Source organism: Opisthorchis viverrini, assembly GCF_000715545.1.
Source record: "Opisthorchis viverrini unplaced genomic scaffold opera_v5_98, whole genome shotgun sequence".
NCBI classification, from domain to species: domain Eukaryota; kingdom Metazoa; phylum Platyhelminthes; class Trematoda; order Opisthorchiida; family Opisthorchiidae; genus Opisthorchis; species Opisthorchis viverrini.
In genome coordinates, this window is record NW_008751755.1 from 1,352,256 (window position 1) to 1,378,260 (window position 26,005).

A 26,005-nucleotide genomic window follows, 5' to 3' on the forward strand; every position below is an offset into this window, starting at 1 on the left:
TGCGAGAGACTCACCTGGAACCCAGCTGAATCTCTCGGTTTTGATCTTAACGGTTCTTTATTTCATTGACCTCTTTTTAATTAAATTTAACCAGGTTTGCTGTACGACACAAGGCACAGCTGTAGTCCGTATTGAAGTCCGGGCAAAAGATGCAGGCTAACCTGACCTTCACAGATTTCTCAGCGATTAGCATTATCTTGAAATGAGAGGTCCAAGAACAAGCAGGATAAAAGATACGCATGAGGGGTGGGATCGAGCCACTGAGTTCCCACTTGCACGACGAGTGGTCTACGGATTGTTCTACCGAGGATGTCTGCTCCCCGTTTGACACTTATGAATTTGAGCTTCATAGCTGAATCACCAAAATACATATTCATTAAAAAGCACCATATTCGATGATTCCCATCCCAGTTTGGATAGGTGATAGAGAAATTGGACAGTAGAACTAGAGAGGATACTCTGGTTCCAATATGAGTGCGGAGGAGAGACTGGGCGCTGTGAGTTGATGGTCCGCAGTGAGTTTGGAATTGAAACCACCCGATGTTCAGTCCACCAAGAACAGTGCGCTTTTAAGGAACACTGACGGAACTTGAGACGAAACCAAAGCAGTGGCGAAAACTGGTTAGTGTGATGTCAAAGCACCTGTGATTGGGTGAAACACCTGCCTTTGTGTGTGTGACGGTCTAGATTACGGAGACCGATGGTCACTTTACAGGATCACCATATCGGGTTAGTAGTTCTTACTTAGATTAGACACCTGGAGCATTCGCTCAAGACGGAGCGAGATATTTCATTGGAGACTAGAAAATGCTATTCGGCTACAGTTTTTTATTGGCTCGGTGCAGAAAGAGCGCGGGATAGTTTCGAATACAGCAAGATACCTGTGCAAACAGGTAAAAAGGAAGAAGAGCGCGAACATAACCCCCAAAGCTTAGTACGTTAAGACTAGGGGAAGATATCAGGTGAAACCTTTGATGTGTGACCAAATCGCCAGAACATCATCTACTGATTTAGTACGAACGAGCTGTAAAACTACTTGGAGGGAAGTCGTTAAACTGACCAACTGTGAACTATACTCATTGTTGTAAAAGCCCTTCCGGGTAACAGAGACAAGGTTGCATGCTACGAAATAGCCAATCGCAAAAGCATACGGTCCCGTCAAGGTAGGATGCGTACAACGAAGCAGACATTGTGATGGTGACAAAAGTTCAGACGGATCAATAAAATTCAACGTACTTTGTTTTTTACGCTGGCTAGCCACACGCCGATCACGCTGTTGTCGACATACGCAAAGTAGGATGAAAATGAAGACAAAGAAGAACATGAGGGCTGCAATACCACCCAGAATGAGATACATGAGGCGGTTGCTGACCAGGGCCTTCAAAAGGCTGTAGGTCCCTGAATGTTCAGCGGTCTGGAAGAAGGAAACAAGGGTGCATGGAGGATAAGGCAGTTGTGGACGGTGACCGAAGACAGTTTGCAAAATCAGTCTTGCGAAAACTGAAAACACCGTACCTGGGAACAGAAATGAATAGGCTGTGTGAAAGTACGATCTAAATTGATTGACAAGCTTGTGTATGACCATGAAGCCACTGCTCGCTGCGGTCGGGAGCCTCTCAAACTAACGTGTACGTTGACACTCTCAAAGCGTCCTACGAAAAAAGTGTGAAAACATAAGATGAAATAGGATTATTCCACTGTTTGGTAATTGTGTAGCCTGTTGAAGTGCCCTAAATATAACGAAATTTCATGAAACCAGTGTGCAGCGTTGTTTTGAGATATTTTCGCACTGCTTTCGACTGGACTCCGAGAAGGGAAGCATCTCGACAAATGCACACGAGTAATCATGATACCTGTCGACCACTAATAACCATATCAAACACCGCTTTGACACCTCAATCTGTTTGCACGACTTGTTCAGTTTGAATGGGCACCGCGAGTTTTCACGAGAAGCATCTCGACAACTGCACATGAGTAATCATGATACTTGTCGACCACTAATGACTATATCGAACACCGCTTTGACAATCCGTTTGCACGACTTGTCCAGTTTGAATGGGCACCGCAAATTTTCACGTCCAACACCGACTAATCACCGGTCCGTTTGCTTCCAAGGCGGTGGCAACCATCCAAGCCGATTCGGCGGACGCGCGGTCCGCCACCTGACCAATCCCATTTACACCCTCTGTCTTATCAAATGAACCTATAAGGGATGGCTTAAGTGGTTAGAGCGCCAATTTACTGACCGAAAGGTTCATGATTCGAACCCGACCTCAAACTCTCGACTTCCCCTATCTAGGCTTGGGCAACCTGGCAGTGTCCCAGCTCTCGTGCTTCCTTCGGGTAGCATGGCAGCTTGGCACAGCTGAACGATAGAGGATTGGTCAAATAACCTTTGCCTGGGAACTACAAGCTGCCGAGTTCCGGATGAGGAGTCTGCTGACCGGTGAATTCGACTTTGACAAAAAGCACGCCTTGCAAATCACATCAGTAGTTTCGCACATTTTAAGACCCTAATTACGACGGAAAGACTCTACGGATGTGCTCGTTTAAGCACTCACAACTGGCGGCTTATGACCAGCCATTAAAATGTTTTTCCCCATTTACAATCAAAGACATATTTTTGTGTTCACCAGGAGAAAATATTGTTCGACTGTGTGGCCTGGTTAGACAATGGGGCAGTAAAAATGTTCCATCCATCAAGTCAACATTGGCGACGCCGCTCGGGGTCTGATTCATCACGTTCCTGATCATTAGTCAGGATGTCATCACCTATCCCCCGGATTTTGTCCAGCACAGATATTTATCAGGAAAACGGATATTTTCCGGTCTGCCCACACAGGCGCACATATGGCAAGTGAATCACTCAGCCGGACACAAACCAAAGATGCCAGTTCTCTGTAGTAGCGGTAGAAGTTTACCATAGATAATTTTGTAAAAAGTGGACAATAAACAAGAAAAATGGATCATTTTCCTCGTGTTGATGGGAGCACGGTCTGACAGTTTTCGCTGACAATGGACATGGGCACGGTTGAAATGAACTACATCATATAAGAGGGAGTATGAATGAAATTTAACAGCCAACTGCCGGATTTAGGGGTGGTTTTAGCCGAACTGTCTGTTTCCGGATGGACAACCGAAGTGGAGCACAGCTGAAAGATGTGGACTGCGGGTTTCCCAGACAGACAGAGCTATCAAAACAGTGAGTATGACTGTTGTTGCACCAAGTTGAGCACATTGGGTTTGAGCACAGTAGCCCCACATATCAAAAGTTCATATCGCTGACTAAAACGCTTCAAAAATGTAATGAAGACAGTGTTAAGTTTGGCCAAGACTGTCAAACATGATGGTGCTGTGATCCAAGGCTACTTTTGTTTGTTGTGTCAGAAGGCAGGCTGCAGTAATGTCAGGTCATCTAAAACCCGTAACAGAGTGACCATGAAATTCGGATGAAAGGGAAGACAAAAGAGGAAGATGGTAGACGAAGTGGAGTTGCGATGGTAGCATATCCAGACTTCAACAGAACTGATCAATATCATTCAGCTGTAACTCCCTTTTCGTGCCTAGCTGCCATTCGAAGGAAGCATGAGGGCTGAGATGTTGCCAGGTTGCCCAAGCCTAGACAGGGGAAGTCGAGAGGCAGAGGTCGGGTTCGAACCACGGACCTTCTGGTCAGTAAATTCGTGCTCTAACCACCAAGGCATCTCGTTCATCCGAACCGAACTGATCGTAGAGTTCCTAGTTGAAACAAGCCTATCTTAAAGCATATGAAATATATTATTTGAGTTAATGAGAGTAGTTTAACTGAACTCGTGGTAACATCGTGAACTTTGAAACCTGGACGTAATTGAGACGGCAAACGACAATCGGAATAGAAAGGGCACTAAAGTCAGATCCATCCTGCATGATTAGCCAAAAATTTATATGACAATCAACCAGTGGAAAATAAATGGATGGGCCTGGACACTCATGTATTCATGGCTTGCGCTCCCATCTGGCTGTGATTTGCGTGACCGTTTCGTTGAAAGTATCTTACTAACTCATCACGCAAGACAGTGTGATCTGTTTCAACTGCTGTGGTCCTCGGTGAATAGTACGGATCAAACTGTACTTCAGTCATAACTCAGTTGTTCTCACTCAACGAGTACACTTTTTTTGCCAGCGCGTCAGACTGGAAAGCGAAGGAGAGTTACCAGCTGCTATATTGCTTGGCCTTCCGGGAAGATAGCAGACAGACCTGGATATACACACTATATACACACTACACCGCAGCACCTGTAACCATGCGACCAGCTGTTGAAATGTTCGGTACAACAGGTAAACAGCTGTTAACGGCTGGCGCGGCGCAAATTACCCGAACTAACAAGCTATCGAGATAGGAGTGTTCCGTATTTGAAATTGAACAATTAGAGCAGAAAAGCAATGAGCAGAAGGGTCCAACTGAACATGTAGCACTAAAGACGGCTTAGAAATACCAAATGCGATCATTAAAACACATTGTCTAAGCTCAAGAATGGAGCTAAACAGGGATTGGCCGTAGAACCATGAAATAGAGCTGTCACAATCAATAACGCTGGTGAAAATGTCCCGGTTTCTTGCTGTCAGACACAAATAGCTAGCAAGTTCGACAGCACGACGAAAGAGATCACGCTGATTTCCGCGAACTACACAAACACTACCATTTATTTTTAACTGGATCCTCGTTGAATCGCTTGTTGATGATAGGATTCAATTAAATGTGTTGCACAAAGGCCACCTCATGTTTCAGTTGGTACGATATTTGAGATATCATGGTATACAAGGCGTACAACAAGGCCTGTAGTCTAAAAGTACACGTTTCCTGCTGCGGCAGGACAGCGGTGACGGTCAGATGGTTGCCAGCCCCCTACAAGAAGTATCATCTCATCTCAACATACAAGACAGCGACTGTCGATCTACGAGTACTTCCTCGCGAGTAACATACACGTTTTGAAGTTCAGTCATCGGGTTCCTATAAAACTCAGCAACACCATGAATTCTCTGACTCAGGATTGCGAGACAGGAAGACTAGAAATTTTGAGGTTATTCAGGGAGTGTCCACCCAGTATCAGGACTAAAGCTGTCAATGCAAGGATTCGTAGTGGAGCCGTAATGTCTCTTGCCTGTAGTTTGGTCGAAAAAACTCCATAGCTCATTTATTTCCGGCACGAATCGATACAAGATCGCTTCACAAACGAGAGTTGCCAGAAATGCCGTCGCAATGATGGACCTAATAAATCTTCACTTAGCCAGATTTTCACCCTCCCGCCATGTGCGTGTCTGCTAAGAGAGAAATGCACTACACACACACACAGAGTTCAGCATTGACGTCGCAGTTCGAAGGACGAATTCTTCTCTGTAGAGATATGTATGGATGATTGAACATGAGAGTAGGCAGGATTTTCTTCGAACGCTGCCAGTACTAAAATTGTGACGGTAAAAAAATTGCGTCTGTCACAGTCTCAACCCTTGGGGTCACAGTTGGTAGACGAGGTATAACTGTCGACATGTGATCTGCATCTGTACTCCGTCACGAAGAGACTGGACCTTACCGTGGTGTGACGGTTTGCGCACCTCAGCGATCCATTGAGCTATACTGGAGAGTGTCCCGCGACACTCACAGAGTCTCTCACACCAGGTTGGTCAATGGTTAGAGGTCTGACGAACACAGTCTCCTGGCCCTCCAGGTTGGGGGTTGGAACATGTGGCGACTTGTTCCGTAGAAATGGTAATGCATTTGCATTTCCCGCCAAACACCGCTGCCTTGCGGTTAGGCTTTTGAGCCAAAGGCTTTGGTTGAGGACCCTAACCGTCCTCCTGTCTAGGTGTGGGCGCCCTGGCAGTATCCCAACCCTCTTACAACCATGAGATCTGTACCACTGCGAGTTACTGAACTATAAACTCGGGAATCAGCAAGATCCATCGAATAACTCAGCACATGGCTTGCTTCACGAGTATGTTCCCTTGTGGAGGTGCAGCAATCTACGCAAAACTTCGCATACGTTTGTGAGAGTGGTTTGAAATAGGCGATCGCTCGTTGCATTACTGGGTTTCTGAACATCCAGGTACTCGCATTATGATGGCTGACTTGTAAGTTCTCCCACTCCAGTTACCGAACGTTGTCACGTGGGAGGGGCGCACAACTGCTTCGCACAGTACGTGTGTGTGTATGAAGTCAACAACAAAAAGGAAGAGCGCGCAACACTCCGCCACAGCAGCCCATCAAGTCAATATTAGAAAATGCCAGCGCACGCGTCCAAACAACCGTCAGTCGTCACACCGACAGGATACTACCCGCTCGTTTTACATCGATTGCTGTGATACTACTACCCGCTCGTTTTACATCGATTGCTTGGGGCAGCTGGGTGCGAATAGTGTGGTCGCAGGAAAGCGCTGCCCAGTTATGGAAAAACCGCACGCGCATATGCCTGTCGGGTTGTCCACATGACAGGGTGAGTCACAGACAGTTGGCGAGGCGTGTGATATCGACCGCAAGCAAGCGCAACCGACGTCAACCGACAGTGAGTGACGGTTAACCGCACCCAAACGGAGCAAGGATGTCTGGCGAGAGCCGCGAATTAACAGCGGTGTTGGTACCAACACAGAGGAACAGCGAACTTGCACTATGTGATTATGGAGAGGGGAAGCGAGACACGGAGAGAAAAAAAGGGCAAAGAGTAGATAATGAGAAGGCTAGTAACGACAAACCAGTTGGACAAGCGAGCAACCAGGATTTCCGGCAACATGACCGATCAACCACGAAACAACTCTGGGACAAAAGTACTTTCTTCATGAAGAGCAATTTGACCAAGGGGCTAGACAATCTCGCAAGGATTGGTCTAAAGCGATTCGCCGCTTTAATCCGTGCACTGCGATGTCTGCGTTTCATTCGAAAATTAAACCGAAAAGCAACACACGTCAGTCCAAAAAAGTTCGATTAAGACAAACTTTAAACATCAGTTCGGTATTATTTTGTACGGTTTGTCTGTATCTTATGGTTGGATAGTAAAACAAAACATAAAGCGTTCAGCTGTAACACCCTTTTGGTGTCTAGCTGCCATGCTATCCGAAAGAAGCACGAGGCCTGGGATACTGCCAGGTTTCCCAAGCCTAGATGGAGGAAGTTGAGAACACTGAGTCCAGCTTGCTAGAACTTTAGTGATCTAAGCGCGTACACGATTTCTGTACCTGGCTTTCTTGACTTGTGTAAAACGCTGCTCACAAAGCAAGCCTTCCCGATATCCTCACTCTCTCGTCCTCTCGTCTCACACACATCATGTTTACTCAGAATCGGATGATGAATCACGAGTAATGTGTCGAAATATTAGTAGCTCCGGTGAGTCTATTGATTATTGATGAGGTTGTTGATAATCTGTCCGCCGAGCTTGGCGATTGACTTGCAAACGGACGAAGTGACATCGTCAGTGCACAGCTGGATGGGTAATTTTTACTATGAGAGACGCACTCTATATTTGATCATCAGATCGCTCATCCGCCTGAGGATGTTCATCGTACACCCAACTGACTTGACAGATTACCGGTTCAGTTAACTTCGGTTTTTCTGAGAAAGTCTATTGGCCAATGCATATGCCCTGTTAAGGAAACCATCAACTCATGTGGACTCGCTTTGCAGACCAGATAATGGGTAGTCGAAGCTTGACTTCTGAATTTGAGTATAGATCACGTGATGGGGTTTACTGGTAATATTGAATGCAGTGAACTTGGACAGAACAACTACCAGAGTAGTGAAATAAAGTATCCAAGCCCTGGTGGCGAACGTGACAACGGCAAGAAGATCAGTGAACTGACTTTAACGGTGGTACGCGCTCAAGGAACACCTGGTGGGATCCTAGTCAAACGGATGTCCAGTTTGTCTTTCACCAGCTGACCCATTATCTTATCAGGGTTGCCATAATTTCAGAGCCTCATCAGTTCTGTTTTAGAACCCCAGCTTTTCGAATTAGGGCATTCCCGTCGGGGTTACTGGTTTTTGACCTTGAGCAATTATGAAGGGATAGGCGTCCGCAACAAAAAGCGCTTAAACTGAGGCCACTACTCACTATTGACTGGGCTGAATTGAAGCTGAACATCCTAGAGGAGATAGATTCAGCGGAAAGTTGCGAATAACTTCATGGAAGCAGCCTTGATTCAGAATGTGCCACAGAGAGATCCTCTATTGATATAAATCGTGTTTGAGCAGGAATGTGAGGATGAGCGATAAAATGCTTTGGCTAGAAGGCATTTGCCAATTCTTTTTGTCTGCCATGCCGCCAGAAGGAAGCACGAGGGCTGCGATAATGCCAAGTTGCCCAAGCCTAGACAGGGGAAGTCGAGATACAGAGGACGGGTTCGAACCACGGACCTTCCGGTCAATATACACAGTAACAGGAACGGTATTGTGAGATCAGATATAAACCATCCAGCGAAACTCCAATGTGTGTGTGGTAGTTTAAGAACAGTGAACGGTATCCCGATAGATCAAAAACCGAGATCACTCAACTAAATGCGTACGCTTGCTGCTGTGCCTCACACAGATTTCAGAACCGTCCTTACTCAGTCTACCAGTAAGGTGTCCACGCACTCCAACAGACGAGTGAGCTGAGTTATCACTTCAAAATCTGAGATGGGCACTGGAAAAAGTAAACGCCCCGGCAACAACATTCCGACTGTTTGTTTGATCTGTTCACGCAGCTACACACGCGCACAGGAGACGCCTGTCTGAGAATTAACGCAGAAACCGAGCGATCGAGAGTGAATCACGGCCAATAAATAACTCACCGCCAAATTTACGTAAGCAGCTTTTGAGAAGCGAGTGATTTGACGTTTGTCCCCGGTCCCTCGCACGCCATACACGATGATTTGATAGCTGGATGTTCGATTCAGTCCGGTCAAGATACCCTCCTAAAAGGGGAAGCAAAAAACAAGTCGTGAGGGTGGGGATGACAAACATATTTCACGAAGTCAACTACAGAGTGGGTTGCAATACGCGGTCAGTCCACTATGACGTTACTGCATCTTGTGAAAGTGTCAAGAGAATCAGCGGACTTTTGGGTCGCGAGTATCACGAAAACAGGGCGATCGATTTACAGTTAAAACCAACCAAGAACGAAACTGAGACAGAGTGTTCGAAATACTTCACAGTGCAAAGTACTCCTCCCAATAGCGCGTGAACAGCTGTGACGAGAGGTAGTTCATCTCAAAATCTGGCATAAAATAAACACAGTAGCTGGCTTCAACAGTCGTTATCCTCACCGCTTTCTTCCATCAAAGAAAGAGTTAGTTTGTGTTAATACGCCCTTAGGATTTGAATGTGGGCATTTTTGCCCACCTACGGTGTAAAAAGAGCCTTCCCATGGCGGTAGGCTTGTCCACTGAGTCGGACAGTTTGGTCACAAGTTTCTCATCACCCAGGCGACAAACAGTAGGTTAAGTTACAAAATTGAAGTAACCAGATGAGAAAACAAGCCGTTTCGATCGATACACACCAGAATTCCTCTGAATAGTTTTCATATATCCCTGATGACTCAGAGACACCAGAGGCTTTCTGGTTCGTCCCAACGGGTTACCGATGGAGATGAGGACAAACTGTTATTCAATTTCCATACAGCGGTTCAGCTCAACTATCCGCTTTTATCTTCGTAAAGATGGGTACATCAGTAGGACCATATTGTAACTGAATGATTTACTTCGGCAAATATGTTTGAAGTGAACTGAAAGTAGCCAGTAGAACGAAGATATTTACCAGTCAAAGATTCCAACAACTTTGCAAGCAAAAAGTTGCGGTCTGAATGTAAAAGGAGCCTTTTAAAAGTGTGTAGAGTGGAAATCTTTCCACACAGAGTATTTTCGAGAAACACACTCACCTGAAAATGACCCTAGGGATAATCAGACTCAAAGGAATATTTTGTTATGACAGGTTTCAAGTAAATGAACGCTTTATCTCTCAGTTGGCAAGGTATTCGAGATATATATTCTCCTGTCACAACACACCACCGACCAACTAGGGAAACTCGTCGTCTTTCCCTTGTCCTGGTGTGTCCGTGACGCTACCTGGCTGGGAATTTCTGAACCGGCGGGTCAATCAATTGACACCAACAGGGTGGTTAGTAGGTTGTCATTCGAGTCATTCGGGTAAACCAATCACCGTTCATGCGTGAACACGTCCGCCTGTTCAGACCGATAATTCAGGTGCACCCATTTTGTTTATGGAGCTGTGGTAACATGCTGGCTTTCCACGTCTGACTTTCGAATCCCCGCGTTCAAATAAAAGCAAAACTCTTCTCTTTGCTTTGGGCTAACCGGAGAACTATCCGTACAAGAGTGACGTGAAAGCAAATTCTACAAACCAACGACTGCTTACTACTAAAACTGTGTCCTCAAAAGGCGTCCTGGCAACAGAGACTAGGAATCTGACGATTGCCAGCCTGTTCGTCGAGATCGGCTGTCTTCAGCTGCATAGGCAAGCACCGATAGAAGGAGACATACGCCCGATTCTGACCCTGAACTCGAATCACTAACGGAAACCATGATATGAATTAGCTCGACTGTTAAGCCAAGCTACTCAGCCGGCAACCAGCTTGTATCTCCCCTGCTTTGAATGGCCAAGCAGTGCGCGCTAGTGAAGGGCGTGGGACATACTTGTAGACTCTGTCCCAGGGGTGAGTTGGCAACCAAGTCAGTTTGACAACCTATCTAGTCAAGTTAGTGCAGAATCGCTTCAGTGAGTGAGTCCTGACAACCGGAAAGCCGTTTTCCGCTCAGTACAGATGGTAGCCCCATACACAAAAGAGTGCAAAAGCACCGGATAAAAAGTGTATGTATCGGTAAGCTTTAGCGTTTGGAGCACATTCGAGCGGAAGGTGTTGTCATGGCCACGGAATGTGACAATGCAACTGTCGCGTGCAGTAGTATTTTGGGTATTCCAACAGAAACCAGTGTTGGGAATCAAAGTCACACTATATAAACGAGGGGAAGGACGTATAACGGAATTCCCGATAAGTTTCATTCGCGAACAGCGAGCAAAGTAGTGGTAATGTTTGCGTGTACTTACCCTCACGTCAGAACCATTCACTTGCGTTGCCCAGTAAGCTCCATATTTGAACGAGTCGCCGGAATTCCCGCTACTCTTCGGCTTGACCAGAGGTCGAGCCAGAACCAAGAAGAAATCCGGCACAAATACTGTGGGATCAGCATCCAAGGAGAACAGAGATGTGGGCGACTGCGGATTTGATGCAGGAGTGGCGCCACGTGTCAGCTCAGTCGTGGAAGATTTTTCCGAGGCTTTTTTACTTTGTCCTTGACCGTCAAAAGACCACAGTAACTGCACGCGACCGTTGGACTACAAGCATGAATGGGGGAAGAGAGAGGCATGGACCAAGCTCAAAATGATGCAATGACGACGAAAAGAGTCTTTACACTTCCAGGAGTTGTAAATCCGAGTCGTTAAAACAACATCGTTTTCGTGAATCCCCAATATAAAGCAGAACGAATATGTATGCCGTGTTAAGCTTTGGTATTGTATTACAAAATGGGGGTGGTTGTTGGTTCTCGCAAGATTGTTGAAGCGTAGCTGATGAGCAAAACTTATCTCAGAGAAGAACGTTTCTGACCGGTGCCCTGACGAATCATTTCCAGAGTACAAAAACTGTACAGACAGGTCACACAACGTTGGATCTTTGTAGTCCATCAAATGGAAGATGTTTCAAGGACATCTAGTCACCGGACTGCCTGAAGACAGTCTATATGTCGGTTGAGTACTGGTAAGAATTGCCAGGTTTGGATGGTGAAAAACCTTGTCTGTTATTGTCTGTCTGATACAAGTCTTTGGGATTGCTGGTTTCACTGCTTGCTGGTATCCTGTGATATCTAGTCAGTAAACCTTAGTGACAGGATGCTTGAATCTACAGCGATGAACAGAAAGTAGTGAGGGGATTGCCGCATCCACTTATTTTTTTTCCACTGGATACGCCCAAATGAACTCGGTAGACCCCAAACAGTTAGCAAGTCTCCACTCTATAGCACCGATCCCCTAATTCAGAGTCCCAAGAACAAATGAGAGTTTCATTGTTGGCGGTATTGCCTGTCACAAATGTCATCCGATTTGTTGATTGAGACAGCTGCAGACGGTACGGTACGGTCATAAAATACAACTGTGTTGGTGAACAATCAGGCGAACCATACTGAAGAATGGTTTTTCTGTGACACTTCCTGTTAGGTTCATTTTTGCTTATTGGAGAGTAGATTACGCTAAAGGGAAAGGGTTGCTGAAATCGTTTCCTTACTAAAAGAACCGATGGTTTGGACGTCCGCTGCGAATCCATGCTGTACACAGATTTTTCCGTTTTCCCTATAGGGGTACGGTGCGTCGCTGTAAACCTCTGTTCGTCCCTCTCAAGTAAACCTCCTTTTCCTATTGTTGCCGTACCCCATGTCCGCATAAATATCAGTTTTTTGTTGGATACCACATGAAGATCGAGCGTCATCAATGAGCCGGGCTGTCCAATTCAGGGTTGTTTATTGCTTGTGTGTGGGCACTGCGTTTCTAACGCTCCAGAAAGTCACGAAAAAAGCCCGTCACGCTGTCCCATTACTAAGCAGTACGTTTTCAATTATCCTTGAACGTGTGTGCACCAAAGTCTTGGGGGTCTGAGACGGGGTTTGGATTTCTCGTCCTTTACGGATTTCACCAAGCTGGCCTTGTAGCAACAGCATCTTTTCGGCCTATCGTATTGAGGTGAAAATGACGCCTATTCGATCTTGTTGATGGCGCAATTATAACCATTTTTCTAAAAATGTTGACTGGATAAAACTGTTCACTGAAAAGTAGTTCAACCATAGATCGATATCCTCCACCGGGGTTGGATGTTAACCACGGCTAATGTTAGTCGCTTCAAAAGATGTAACATAAACAAGACTGTGTGTTTATCTTTGATGAGTGTTTGTAGGGCAGTATTTGGAGTTTCACTGAAGTTACGGGTAGAATATCAAGAGCGGGTGCCACGAAGGGAAACGTCCACCGACACTCAGGTAATGTCAGATGGCCCCTGTCGGGTCCGAATATAATAGACAGCCTCACTTAATCTTATCGGCCCCCACTGGTATTGACCAGTCAAATGTAGGTAATCTCCTTCAGTATGCGGTGGTTCTCCCTTCATCGTAAACTTGGCAAAAAGCGGACTTCCGGTTAAAGAGTCTGCCTGAATTCACGAATCATGATGGATGGATCGGACACGCAGAAGTTCCACCTGTGCTCGGTGACTAAATCTTCAAACGGGAACCGGATGAGTGAATGGTATTTCGTATTAGTATAGTGGTGCACTTTTGTCCGTACAGAGCGCAATCATTTATTGAAAATCCATGCAATAGTCGTTCAGCTGTAACACCCTTTCGGTGCCCAGCTGCCATGCCACCTGAAGGAAGCACGAGGGCTGAGATACTGCCATGTTGCCCAAGCCTAGACAGGAGAAGTCGAGATAATGAGGACGGGTCCGAACCACAGACCTTCCGGTCAGCAAATTCGCGCTCTAGCCACTTGAGCCATCTTGCCCCCGAAAATCCATGCAAAAGCTCAGAATATGGAAAGAGATATCTCCACTTTCATCAGCTGATGCGAACATAGGAGCGCAAGAAGAAAAGAAACCAATGAATGCGTTCAAAGAAATCAAACGATCTCACATTGGGGTCAAAGTTTGTAACATGCATACGAATGGGTCGCGTGACCCATACGCCTGCTAGATGAAGGTCTTTCGGTCATCTCGCTGAAATGGAAAAGGGCTCAATACCCAAAACTTAGTTTGTTTTTCTGTTCGGAGCAATACCGTGTGCGAGAAGCTAGAAAAACTATCAGTTTCCCCACGATTCTCTCAGCTAACGTTCAGTGTGGAACAGTCAAAACAACTATTCAGCAGTTACCAATCCCAGTAGCAGTTCAACAAATTTATGCTCAGTTTTGATTTGCTATTCATGGACAACCAAAACGATCGTATGGCATGTTGATAAAGCGCAGGAGGCGATTGGTCCGAACAGGAATCGCTCCTGAACTACACCCAATAAAAGCAATGCTCATGAATTCTATCGGTGGTGTTCCATTGGTTCTGACCAGCATTAATATTCACCGAGGAGTTGTGACTGTGATGTGGGCCACTTAACCATTCAGTTGAGCGAACTGACGGATAGCGAGTAAAAAATGCAGTCGTTCGTGGGGGATCTCCAGGATGGTCGGATTAAGCACTGGAATTTGCTTGATCAAACTGATTGGTGAACTATTGCTTCGGTCATCTGTGGGTAGGATCACTAGTTTGCCGCGAACCCTGTACGGCGACGCCGAAGATGTTGAGTTACGTGAGTAAGTAGGAGACAAGCATCCCGAAAAAGATACAGACCTCTCACTGTGAATTTGAAGGACAGGAGGTCCTCCGAGTTTGAAACACACAAAAATAGGGGAAGTTCCCAGGGTTACCAGAATGAACATGAAGCGCGGTCACGCGAGCGGGTTACATTTTATGGAGTGGAGAAATGGAAGAACTCGATGTTTAATCACGTGAAAAATAATTGGAATCGACTGAGTAGTCATCGTTCTCGACGAAGCGAAATGTTGCCCAGCAATAAATCTACCGATTGTCAGCAAAATTTTTCGAACTCGATGTTTAATTATGATCAATTATGTGAAATCTGGAGAGCCAGAAGACTGGTTGGTCGTTGGCTTGTTCGCTGAGCTGGGCAATTTGGGTGCAAACGTTTCATCACCAATCGAGGTGACATCATCAGTGCGTGGCGGTGGGTTAGTGGTTGTGCTATGCATGCAAAACTACGCACCGATGATGTCACCTCGATTGGTGATGAAACGTTTGCACCCAAATTGCCCAGCTCAGTGAACAAGCCAACGACCATCTACGCCAGCTGAGCTACCGACATTTCCCCCTATAGATGACTGGTTTTACAAGTGACACGCCGCAGGTAAAAGAAGAGGAAATTCACAGTAGCTGAGGTCATATTGGCCTATTCTTTATGGATTTGGATCCCGTTTATGTATGACGAAAGTAATTCATAAACCAGAATACTCAACGAATAAATACTCCTTGGGTGTTTCTATCCAGACTCAAGTTGTCCAACTGTAAAGAGTATTGTATTGTATCCTCCCTCGGATAGAGAAGACTGTCTTGTGCAGGAGTGGAAGAATTTCTACTCGAGAACGATCTAAGAGCACCAAAGTACAGAGGCACTAGTGAAGAAAGCCGAAAAGTCGGATACGTGCTGATATTTCTGCTTGGCTCGGATCGGCCTTAACTATTCCACACTCCCTTGGAATACGGCGTGACGTTTGAGAAGTTCTGTGAAATTCGTACAGTGACCGACATTCCGCAGTTAGCTTCGAGTGAATGAGAAGTACAGCGCAATATTTATTCGACTCCTCATACAACTAATCAGTTTCTTTTATGGAACACAGTAATCCCCCAAGAAAGAGCTCCAGGAGAAGAGAGGTCACACTCAAGCAGAATCCATGGTAAGCGATCCTCACCAGATTTCCCCAAGATTTTGTCTCTTCAGCATCACCCCCAAACACCTACACGGGGCCGACGATTTTCCTACCTTCACTCCTGGAAGGTTATGAATCCCGAGGTCATTTCGAAAATACCGCGAAAAGATATGCTTCAAGAACCTGACGGTATTTTGAATGGCGTAAGTTTGTGGAGGGGGAGGGGTTACAGCCAATATATGAGCGGAATCTGAACTCCACAGAGCTTAGTTACATCAGCTGAGCAAATCTAGATTCAGGATCTAGTAGGTGCTGAACGGACTGTCATATTGCAATCGGAAACAAACATTATTACTTCGGTCCCTCGTTTCGAATATTGGTATTCATGTTGGAGTTGAATATCACAGACCATTTATGCAGTAATTACTGGTTTTAATGAACTTTACTTACGCTACTGGAGGTAAAGCATCCCGGACAACAGTAGACCAGCTCCACACCGTTTTACTATCACGCAACGATGTGGGAAAAGTACCCTGGTAAGGAGTGCAAACTAAGGAGGTACTCGTTTAAGACCACCAAGAATAGGATGTCAGTGTTAGTAAACAAATAAAAACACTATGTTAGTGGCGGATGCCATCACCGGCAACAGCCTAGCATCCTTTAGGGACCTTACTCAGCAAAAGCCCAACGTACAACCACAGGCAAGCGCGCAATGTCCTGCAGGGGGTCCAACCATGTGCCGGAAGAGTCAGGTAAGACTAACCAGAAGGGTACACAAGTCCCACAGAAATCTGATTGATGGTCCTGTCACATCCTGTTCCCAGAAGCGGTGTCCAACAGGTACAACAACGTCGCTGGTTTTACGGCACCAGCATGCCGGTTAATGCCTTCAGTCACTGGTGTAACGAGTCCATGATAGTCCACCCTTGTAAATGCACCCATTGTTATGTTTTTTGTGCTCCATCTCCAGTTTAGGCATTAGCCAACTCCTGGTATCTTCCAGTCTGAAGTTGCATCGGCAAGCAATAACCTGGCATAAGAAGTACCTGAAAAACATGCGTAGCCCAATCATCTCATCGCTCAAACAAACAGCCTTTAGGTTGCAAAAAACATCCGTGGCACTTCAGCTTTGCTGATCCAGCGTTCTCATGATGCACGTGCAATACTTCGAAGATACCGGAGGTCAAACACAGGCAACCTTATTGCGTCTCTAGCGCACCGTGACCGGGTTACATGGGCCTAAGTCAGGATTGGACGAGCCGCCAAGAGGGCGGTGTCAGGTCGCTGAAGGAAAAGTAAATATGCCCACTAATGTCAGTATCTCTGATACCATCACCAACTTTGGTAGTACACCACTCCCAGCCTTCCAACAGCACTTGGCATTTTGTACATGCTTACAGCAGTTTATATCCGGATTTGATCGGAAACAACTAGCGCGACACCGAGTGAACACCCCCCGGAGGAAGTAGATGACCTAACGAAAGTTTCTCTGATTACTACGTCGATTACAAAGTTGAGAGGAAAAAGTAACGACGTGCGGTTTTCATTACTACCGCTTTTGACGACGAACTCATGAGAATATTCACCGTAAATCTTCACCTACGCATTGGTAATGAAGTGTAAGGATTGGACAGGAATACCTATGAAGAGAAGGTACGGCAAAGTTGCTCCCGATTCCAACGGGATGACAATTGTTGGCAGTCCATATGTTTGACTGTGTGGAGAAAATTGTGACCACAGCATAAAGGACGTGACCAGACTGCTTATTTCACGCAGCTCTGGTTCTCACGAGTGTTGTAAGCTCATAAACAACTAAGAAGTAATGATGACTGGAACAACGAAAGGTATAATGAAAGATATAATCGTTGAGCAACAACACTCGATTCATGACAACCATGCCGCCCTAAAGAAGCACGAGAACTGAGATACTGTCAGGTCGCTCCAGCTTGGACAGCAGCAGCAGTCGAGATGCTAGGATTGGGTTCGAACTAAGAAATTCCGGTCAGTAAGTTCGCGGCTTGAACACAGAGCTACCACAAACAGGCGGATGATACCCAAATTCAAAACAAACACCTCTCTAACAGACAGAAAGTGATGATGAATATTAACCACCGCTCCGATGCTTGCTTTGCCTTCCATTAAGCGAGGTAGCTCAGGACAATTAAGTTGTTCTCAGAGTTTTTCATCCGTTGAAGCAGATAAAAGGGGTTGAAATAGGTTTTTGGGTCGACTTCCCCTGTGATGATTACACTGATCAATAGTTTTCTTCGTCCCGTGTTAAGAATAAGCTGGAACAGAGTTCGACGATTTTCGACTGAAGGTGTTTCCTCCATTTCTAAGATTTCCATAAGCTACCATCCGGTCAGTCTCAAGACAGAGCTCTCACTGAAACGCAATGTCGATCAAGCGAGATCAACTTTATTATAGCCAACATGCATGACACGGTCGTTGTGAGATTCAACCTGGATTGAGGTGGGGGGCGCATCTACTTTGAAACGCACACAATCTACACTGGGAATTCACGACACTCCGTGCTTCGCACCTTGGTAAATTTGGCCAACCGGGGTGTTTCGCGATTGAGAGTACGTCAGACAGCTCCCGTTGATAAAAAATTAATTCGGCGGCTGCTTCACACAGGTAGCGAAAGTCATACTAGTGAATGGCTTTTCCCTCAGTTGCGGACAGACGAGCTACATGATAGGGACGAACTAGAGCACGCGCTGTGTACGCACACATGTGTTCCAAATGCAGCGACAGCCTTGGACAAAAGATAATCGTTCGAAAAGGGATACATCAATGGTTGGAGACATTGTCAGACATGGCCCAGTCGCGCCCTCAATGGCGCTCGTGCATCCACGCTATTGCCTTCAATGCATAGCTTCTCTCCCAATCTCCTCAACTAGAAGTCCATTGACGCATCAATTTTATCAGCTGCCACCCCCAATGCGCAACTATTTAAACCACATCCCCTAATCATCAGTGAATGAAACTGTGGCGGCTATAACCACTGCGCGACAAGTACGCGGTTTTTACAGCTGACAATGATGATGGTGGTGATCCAATTGGCATGTGGTCGATCTGAGAGCTTGATTGGTCAAAGTTGAGATGGCAACAAGTAGGTGAAGCTACACACCATATCCTGGGCTCAGTGAAAAAAGCCGATGCTGAATTTTCGTCGTATATCATTAGTAGCCTCGAGACGATCTTATTGGAAGTCTCGCGGGATTGCAGACCGCCAAACCGAGCAAAAATGCACTGGAAAATTGCATTCTGGTCCGCTTTTCTTGAGGATTGGCTCTACAAAGATCTCGCAATGTGTGAGCCACAGTGGAGGTTATTGCTCTTGAGTTCAGTAGTAAACCTATGTCCACGAACTTTAAGAGTTAAATTATGTTCAGTCAAACCTGAGAGAGTTAAGATGTGCGACAAAATGAGATGGCTTTACGGGGATTTTCGCCCACAATTCGCATGAACGATATTCATCTCGGTGAACAGGGTTGCAGTATCTGGTCGAGACGCTTAGAACGCGCAATAATTTCGCTTACTAGACCTTCCTACTATCCAGCTGTTTGTGTTCGCAACTTTTCACTCCCCTTTACTACATTGCCCGTTCAATAACATGGATGCATTGATTACTGAATACTTAATCAGTAAATTAGTCACTCACCATGTTACTGATTATGGGGCCAGTCATGTGAGACTATGTCGCAACACAGGTTACGTGTAATTACTGTTCAACCTCGGCTTTGCATCACATTTCAGTTGCGTCTGATACACATCCAAGTGGGCAAAATCATGCGTTTTGTTGTTCGTTCGGCCGTAACACCATAGTGATTGCGACCGATATGGTCAACTCCAGTGGATGGGTGAAGGACTCGTTTGTTGAAAGGACAATCTAAAAAGCTCTAGTTGTCCCCGACCAACGAAGTGGAACCAACAACAAAAAGGAGACTGGGACTTTCATGCCGTGGAAACTGGCAACCTTGTGTTAACGCCATAAAACACAGTGGTAGTGCGATAAATTTGAACCGTTGCTCAACGTGAATTTGTGAACGAAGAAATCGTTCAATTTGAACGATAGGCAAGTTCATCTAGTCTTCCAAGCACTAACACACCGTCCTGTTGTAGGCAACCACATTCTTCCCAGCGTGCCCGCAAATGCGGAACTTTTCTTTGCGTGTCTGGAACAGTAATTTCATTCCTACATTAGATCAAAAAAATCTTACGATAATCCAGGTTCACAGTACCTGTAAACAGTGGTGTGGCAATGGGCTCAACTTCATGACAACGACAGGGACAAACCTTCCCATATCGTCCCCCCTACGGTCAACGATGGATGAAATTCACAACCTTTTGTTACAATAACAGTCATCCCTCTCATTAACAATGGTCTAGTCTATCCACGCCATTAGCAAAGTTCAGTTAGCTCAGGACTGAAGGAGCGAATGATTCGACTACCGACCACTTACATTACCTCAACACGAATCGTTTACAGTGCATAAGGCCAGTCAGTTGTGACAACCGTGACGTAGTCAGTCGGGTCGGCCTGACATGTACACTTTATACCACCAAAAAACCCTGCAATAATCCAATAGTTGGTAGGTTGCTGATCGGATATCGTTCATACTGACTCATCCAAAGGGTCAGGTTCGCACTTTTACGTCCACATTCCTAGCGGGCGCTTCTTCTTTCGGACAGAGAATTTTTCATCCGGCGGAGGGATGCGCCATTGATTGGACAGTGGTGAATTCCGAAATTCCTAATGCATCTCTTAAGGGTATTTTGGCAAGGTTAAAAGCCATACTGAGAATTTGAACGCAAGACTTGTGCATCACTGCCAAGTGACAAAGAGGCATGTCAATCACAAACTTACATAAAGTGACCTGCAGCAAGCCTTTACATTCCATAATGGTGCATTCTGGAGTTGATATGATACAAGCCAGACAATTCAACAATGAGAAAGTGAAGAGCGAAACGGTTGCACAAAGTCATACACAGAAACACGCGAACACCGGAATACACGCCAGTAATTTGGAGTAGGCTCATGAAATACCTACATGTCTTACGATGAGGAAGCAGCGTTCAACGCGTGAAAGAATCAGAGGAAGAGATGGCTGCACAGAGAAGGATATGCTGCGTTCTATGCTAGACATAACCGGAAGCAAATCTACAAAAACTAGCTGCGCGCAGTTATCTAAGTTTAATGGGCAGTCGCACGAGTCTAACTGATAACGATCAATAATAAATACTGATCGTTCAGTTCCAACATGCCCCGGGTACATGAATGTCATGCCATCTAAAGGAAGCCGGAGGTTATCCAACCTCAGGCAAGAGGAAAAGCAAATGTTGTTCTGTGGTCAGTTGTGGAAACTAGGTTGCTTATTATCAGCATCAGTAGTAGCAGTAGTGCGAGATCCAGTGGGTGCCCAATTGTCACGCATTTGCCTTCAAGAGCCGATAATGAAAAAGCGCTATGTTTGAGCGATCGGGAGAGAGGGAGGTTGGATATATCGGGTTGTGTTTGTCACTACTGTAACTCGCAAAGGGTAGCTGAGAGACTCAGTGGAGTAAAACTCAATTGATAATTGTAGAAAAGTCCGCTGTTGACTTGAATGGTCTGTTAATTGGGTACTTGCATTGAATGACTTGAAGACCAGAAAGGCACGTTCTCAAACCTGCCAACCGACGAAGCCAGGTTTGCCCCGCTGGTTTTTTGGTAAGACTTAACTACGTTGTTACACGTCTTCTCTCATTCAACCTAAGTTGACCGGATGGGCATTTTGGCATCAAGACTATTGGTTCATTTTTCCCCGGGAGTACTGTTGTTGGTGCACAATCGTCGCAGTAACACATACTTTACTGCTGAAACTTGACAGACTCAGAACGCGAAGCAAGACAAATCCCATGCAAATCAAACTTCGAACAACTCATCAATGTTAAAGACACTATACAAAACACGAATAGTGTTTTGGAAGATATGCCCAGTTAATCGCGTATTGACGATGCTTGTTCGTACAATGACGAAACGTTTGGAAGGTGGCTATCAAGATCGGCGAGGAGATCAAATGCTACCTTCTTAGCAGCCAAGCTGATGCACTGCTGATGACAGCTGCTGTGAATGTATGCTATTCTGATAGCACGAATATATACATCATCAAGAATGTGCGAATAGGAACGTCATACATGGGTGAAACACGAAACTCGTTGACCGGCTAGGCTCTAGATATAAGCAAAATCTTCGCTCATTTGAGTCAGTTGAAAAACAGCACTCGTTCGGTTTCCACGCTTCCCAAATGTAGGCTCTGTAGTACGATGCTAAACGGAAGTTGCTGAGAGCAGCAAACAACCCGAAATCCAGTTGGTCGGTTACGGATAGGTCTACATCTGTTCACCAAGTACTCCAAGGTCCTCCTTATTTCAACTAAACCTCCTGATACTACCAAAATGATGTTGAAACAGCCTCTCTGGCTGACTGAAACACACTTGGCATTGCAAAGGAGATGGGAAGTTTGGAAATGAAAAAAGCCACCTGAACGACCCACTAGTGTGGTACGGGCATGCAGAACTCGCTTTCACGAAATTCACAACACGAGATTACTGATGACCGGGTTGATTCAAGCGGCTTCAGTCGCGGTCATATGTTTTGCGAGAAGCCGTGAAAACTCCCGGAACGACGACACCAGCGGATGCTTTTGTAGGCATCTATTCAACATGCTTAGTTTGGATGCGATAGTATTCTGAGTGGGACTTTGTCCATTCAACGCAGTAGAATTCGATACCTAATCTACTGGATGCAACAAGCCAGCTTCATCATTAGCGTCAAACAAACCTTTTATACTTGAGCATATCTACGTGAATTATGAACAGTTGGCTGGGATCTAACAAGGAGCTACCTCTACTGAACTAGAGAACATGGCAACTTTGGAACTGTCTCTATGAGCGGGTGAATTCGATGAAAAGCAGAAGGAATGAGATCGGTGGGCAAACAGGCAGAAACTCGTTGGACGCCGTCAACCGGCCTAAGCAGGACAGCATCACGATGAGCATCATCCAGGAATAAAACAATGAGGTTTCATCTCCTAGTTCCTTTAAGTCTTAGTAGAAAAGTAAAAAATCGTTCAGCTGTAGCACCCTTCCGGTGCCTAGCTGCCATGCCACACGAAGAAGGCACGAGGGCTGGGATACTGCCAGGTCGCCCAGGCCTAGACAGAGGAAGTTGAGAGCCACAGGTCGGATTCGAAACACGGACCTTCCGTTCAGTTAATTCGCGCTCTAACCCATTTGTCCATCTCGCCATCATAGAATTGCTCAGCACAGGAGCATAAAACCACACATGGTGAGCATTGGAGAAAAGAACAACAAAGTAGCGACATACTTTCAACGCGAGCAATTAGTATGACCTTATTCCAACTTGTCTGTTGATGTCTAGCGACTGATATAGCATGGGAATGTTGATGTTCCTTCAGTTCCATTTTGCTCATGCAGATACATTACATATCTTTGCTGATGTCGTTAGCTTTGTCGCCAGTCGCTTAGGAACAAATCGTTTGTCCGAATATCAAAACGTTTCGGAACTCACCACACCCGCATGTCAGTTCGTCAGACTTACTTGTCCAGGGACAGAGTCTCCCATGATATGAATCTGGACAGGTTTTCAAAGTCCTCTCTTCTTGTCCTGATCTTCCCAGCCTAGCATCGGCTTAGGAATGCGATCCCGTTCCATGTGTTTCACATGGTCTTGAGGCTCTGCAGCTAGTCATGAACTTTGTACTTCTACGGTACTTGAGTAATCAGGATCTGGAGTGTAAAAACCACATACCTGTCGTACGGTGGTTTTAGCTGCCACAGTTTCGTTCACCGATGACTTGGAAAGGTGAGGTGGGTAATTGCGCATTGGAGGCGGATGTTTTTCATTTGTGCGTAAGTGGACTATTAAGTGGGGAGATTGGGAAGGGAGCTATGCATTGAAGGCAATAGCTTGGATGCACGAGCGCAATCGATGACACGACTGCGCCATGTCTGAGCGGAGAACTCATGTGATCTTCCACATATTGTGCAAATGAGAGCGTCCAACTGCAGCACCCTTCCGGTGCCTAGCTGCCATGCCACAAGAAGGAAGCACGAGGGCTAGGATACTGCCAGGTTGCCCAAGCCTAGACAGGGGAAGTCGAGTGGTGGAGGTCGGATTCTAACCACGGATCTTCCGGCCAGTAAATTCGCGCTCCAACCACTTGGGCCACCTCGCTCCCGTTTGCAAATGAAGTCGGTCAAGAAGTCGGATACGACGCTGGTTCACAGTCCGGGTCACGCTGGTTTATGAGAACGTGGGCAACAGGCCGTTACATGGCGATTTTGTATCAAACTTTACATGACGATTGTTCCAGATATGTTTTTGAAGTTCGCAAATGCAACGCTTCCTCTCAACTCGTCGTCGATAGGTTGTTAGAAGACCATTGAAATAGCAGAACTCTGAGCTACAAGTCAACCAGGAATACGTCTGTAGAAAGCAGTCCATTTGCATAAAACTGAGCTCTTCCATTCCTTCTTCAGCTCAAGCAAGTAATCCGTGAGATCGGACAGGTAGCCACAGCTGAGATAAAAGTCGCAAGCATGGAAGAAAGGGTAGTGTCATTATTGTCAACCCAAAACACTCGCAGTGATTCCTTCAACCGGATGGCATCCAGGATAAGTTCGTGTATGTTTTTACATCGCAGCTATTTATTTAACCATTGCTTCAAGAGTCTGTCGATTAGGCCCTCATGAACACAGTTGCATAGCTGTTCCGTTTTCTGACATCTCATTTCACGCCTTTGGCGAGCCCATAGGGGGTAACTGGACTTCCTTCAGGATTGTGACGTGTGTTCGTATTGGTTGGTGCCAGAGCTGTATTCAGACGAAAGAAAGAGTCCTCACAGATCCAATCTCAAACTGTTCAACTGATTTCCTTCAAGTTTCTGAATCTTGATGATCGAAGAATCGAAATCTGCCACTAAGATGGGATAAGCACCACGGAGTGCCCTTGAATTACGTTCGAGTTGAGTGCGAAAAGCATTGTCCCTCTTCAGAATAAGCGAGAGAGAGAATATGATGTCCCAAAAGTAACGAAACATCCTCTTGCAAGTCGAATGCGGGCCGTCTACAAACAAGTTACTGTAGACTGTAAATGAAACGTCGGTTTCCCTCAGCGGTACTTGGCATCAGATTTGAAGAGCTTTTGTCAGCGTGGTTTAGCTCATTGTCACAATGTCGGCAGAACATCCCTGGTAGCGAGTGTGTCCTTCGTTTAAGCCTCTCAGCATCAGGTAAGGCGTCAGATTACAAGTTAAGCTGTCGAGTAGCGCCCCTACGTGCACTATTTGTTTTCACATGCATTTGCGGTTTTAGATTAGTTTCAACTACTTGGTTCCAGATTTGCCTCCAACGTTCTCCTCTCACCAGTAAGACAGCAACCAGGTGGTACTCTTCGACCGTTTGTTCGAGAGTAGTGGATAGGAAAGATTGTGGTAATCCAAACATCGCGCTGGTGTCCTATCATCCATCCTAACGGTTAGGACATATGCAACACACACGATGAAACGAAGTGACCACTTGTGGAGCAAATTGGCGTGGTGGATGGCTCTGCATGACTGGATTTGAACACGTTAAGCAACGCAATCTTTTGCCATTTCGACCATAAACTCTGTGACAAAAGTCTAGTGTAAGGTGACACGGAGCAGATAGCACAAAAGTGGAGAGAATCATAATCAGTTTCGTGTATGGTATAGGTAGCCGAACATGCTGAGCTGTTAAATCTGAGTGACGATGAAGGACGCCACACGCTATCGTTCGTCCTGTTAGAACAAACATGTGGCGTTTTAGTCGACTTTTTTTTGTATTTCACAGAACACTATCGCTTGTGGACTCACGAATTCAACTGTTTACCCGGATTAACCGTATCTGCATGTTAGTTAGCGGTTGGACGGAAGACGTGTGGAAACAACAGAGTGAATGGACGATCGCAGAAGCCCCGATTGTCACACGAATCTTCGCCTGTTACAGTTGATTGACGGCTACATATAATGTAGTAGTGCAGAACATCCAAACAGGTATGACTGGACTTGAGCCTTCAATTCATCATTCTGATAAAAAAACTCGTTGTGTCAGAAAAAAATAGCGTTGTTTCAAAACGAATGAAAACGACGGTTTGACAGGATACTACACAAGTTGATTGACGTTACCTAGAGAGGGAGAGTGGCGCACCAACACTGACAGCTGCGAGGAATCCTGGGAGCATAGTGCGGACCTGAATGGTCACAGACCACATGCTGGTTTCCGAAAATCATTCGGTTGTTATTCAAAAGCCAAACGATGCTGGGAAAGTTACTTACAGCCTAAAGCTGGGATTTCATCATCAAATATGGAACAGTCAAGAAAATAGAATAACAGGGTTGTTGTTGGATGGGAAGTCTGTTACAGCTGTCCAACTCTACAACCGCGAATTAAGGAACGTGGATGTGAAGGAACAATTGACCA

The 26,005-nt window shown here is 45.7% G+C and overlaps 4 protein-coding genes across 4 annotated transcripts in view; 3 read left to right on the forward strand and 1 right to left on the reverse strand.

Annotated features, from left to right (window-relative positions):
* T265_05328 (hypothetical protein) overlaps positions 1 to 26,005 on the reverse strand; it is a gene marked incomplete at both ends in the record, with an annotated part of 95,938 nt that overhangs the window by 36,584 nt on the left and 33,349 nt on the right. Inside the window, 3 exons of the mRNA XM_009170311.1 lie at positions 1,237 to 1,414; positions 8,797 to 8,919; positions 11,069 to 11,356. Coding sequence (XP_009168575.1) covers positions 1,237 to 1,414; positions 8,797 to 8,919; positions 11,069 to 11,356 — 589 coding nt within the window. The remainder of the gene's footprint in view (positions 1 to 1,236; positions 1,415 to 8,796; positions 8,920 to 11,068; positions 11,357 to 26,005) is intronic.
* T265_05327 (hypothetical protein) lies at positions 471 to 2,369 on the forward strand (the record flags this gene model as incomplete). The annotated part of the gene is made up of 2 exons (XM_009170310.1): positions 471 to 497; positions 2,211 to 2,369. The coding sequence occupies 2 exons, from the start codon at positions 471 to 473 to the stop codon at positions 2,367 to 2,369; spliced, it is 186 nt and encodes a 61-aa protein (XP_009168574.1).
* Positions 6,576 to 6,959, forward strand: T265_05329 (hypothetical protein; the record flags this gene model as incomplete). Its single annotated transcript, XM_009170312.1, has 1 exon — positions 6,576 to 6,959. One exon carries the CDS (start codon positions 6,576 to 6,578, stop codon positions 6,957 to 6,959), a length of 384 nt encoding a protein of 127 aa, XP_009168576.1.
* Positions 14,670 to 25,535, forward strand: T265_05330 (hypothetical protein; the record flags this gene model as incomplete). Its single annotated transcript, XM_009170313.1, has 2 exons — positions 14,670 to 14,797; positions 25,376 to 25,535. The coding sequence occupies 2 exons, from the start codon at positions 14,670 to 14,672 to the stop codon at positions 25,533 to 25,535; spliced, it is 288 nt and encodes a 95-aa protein (XP_009168577.1).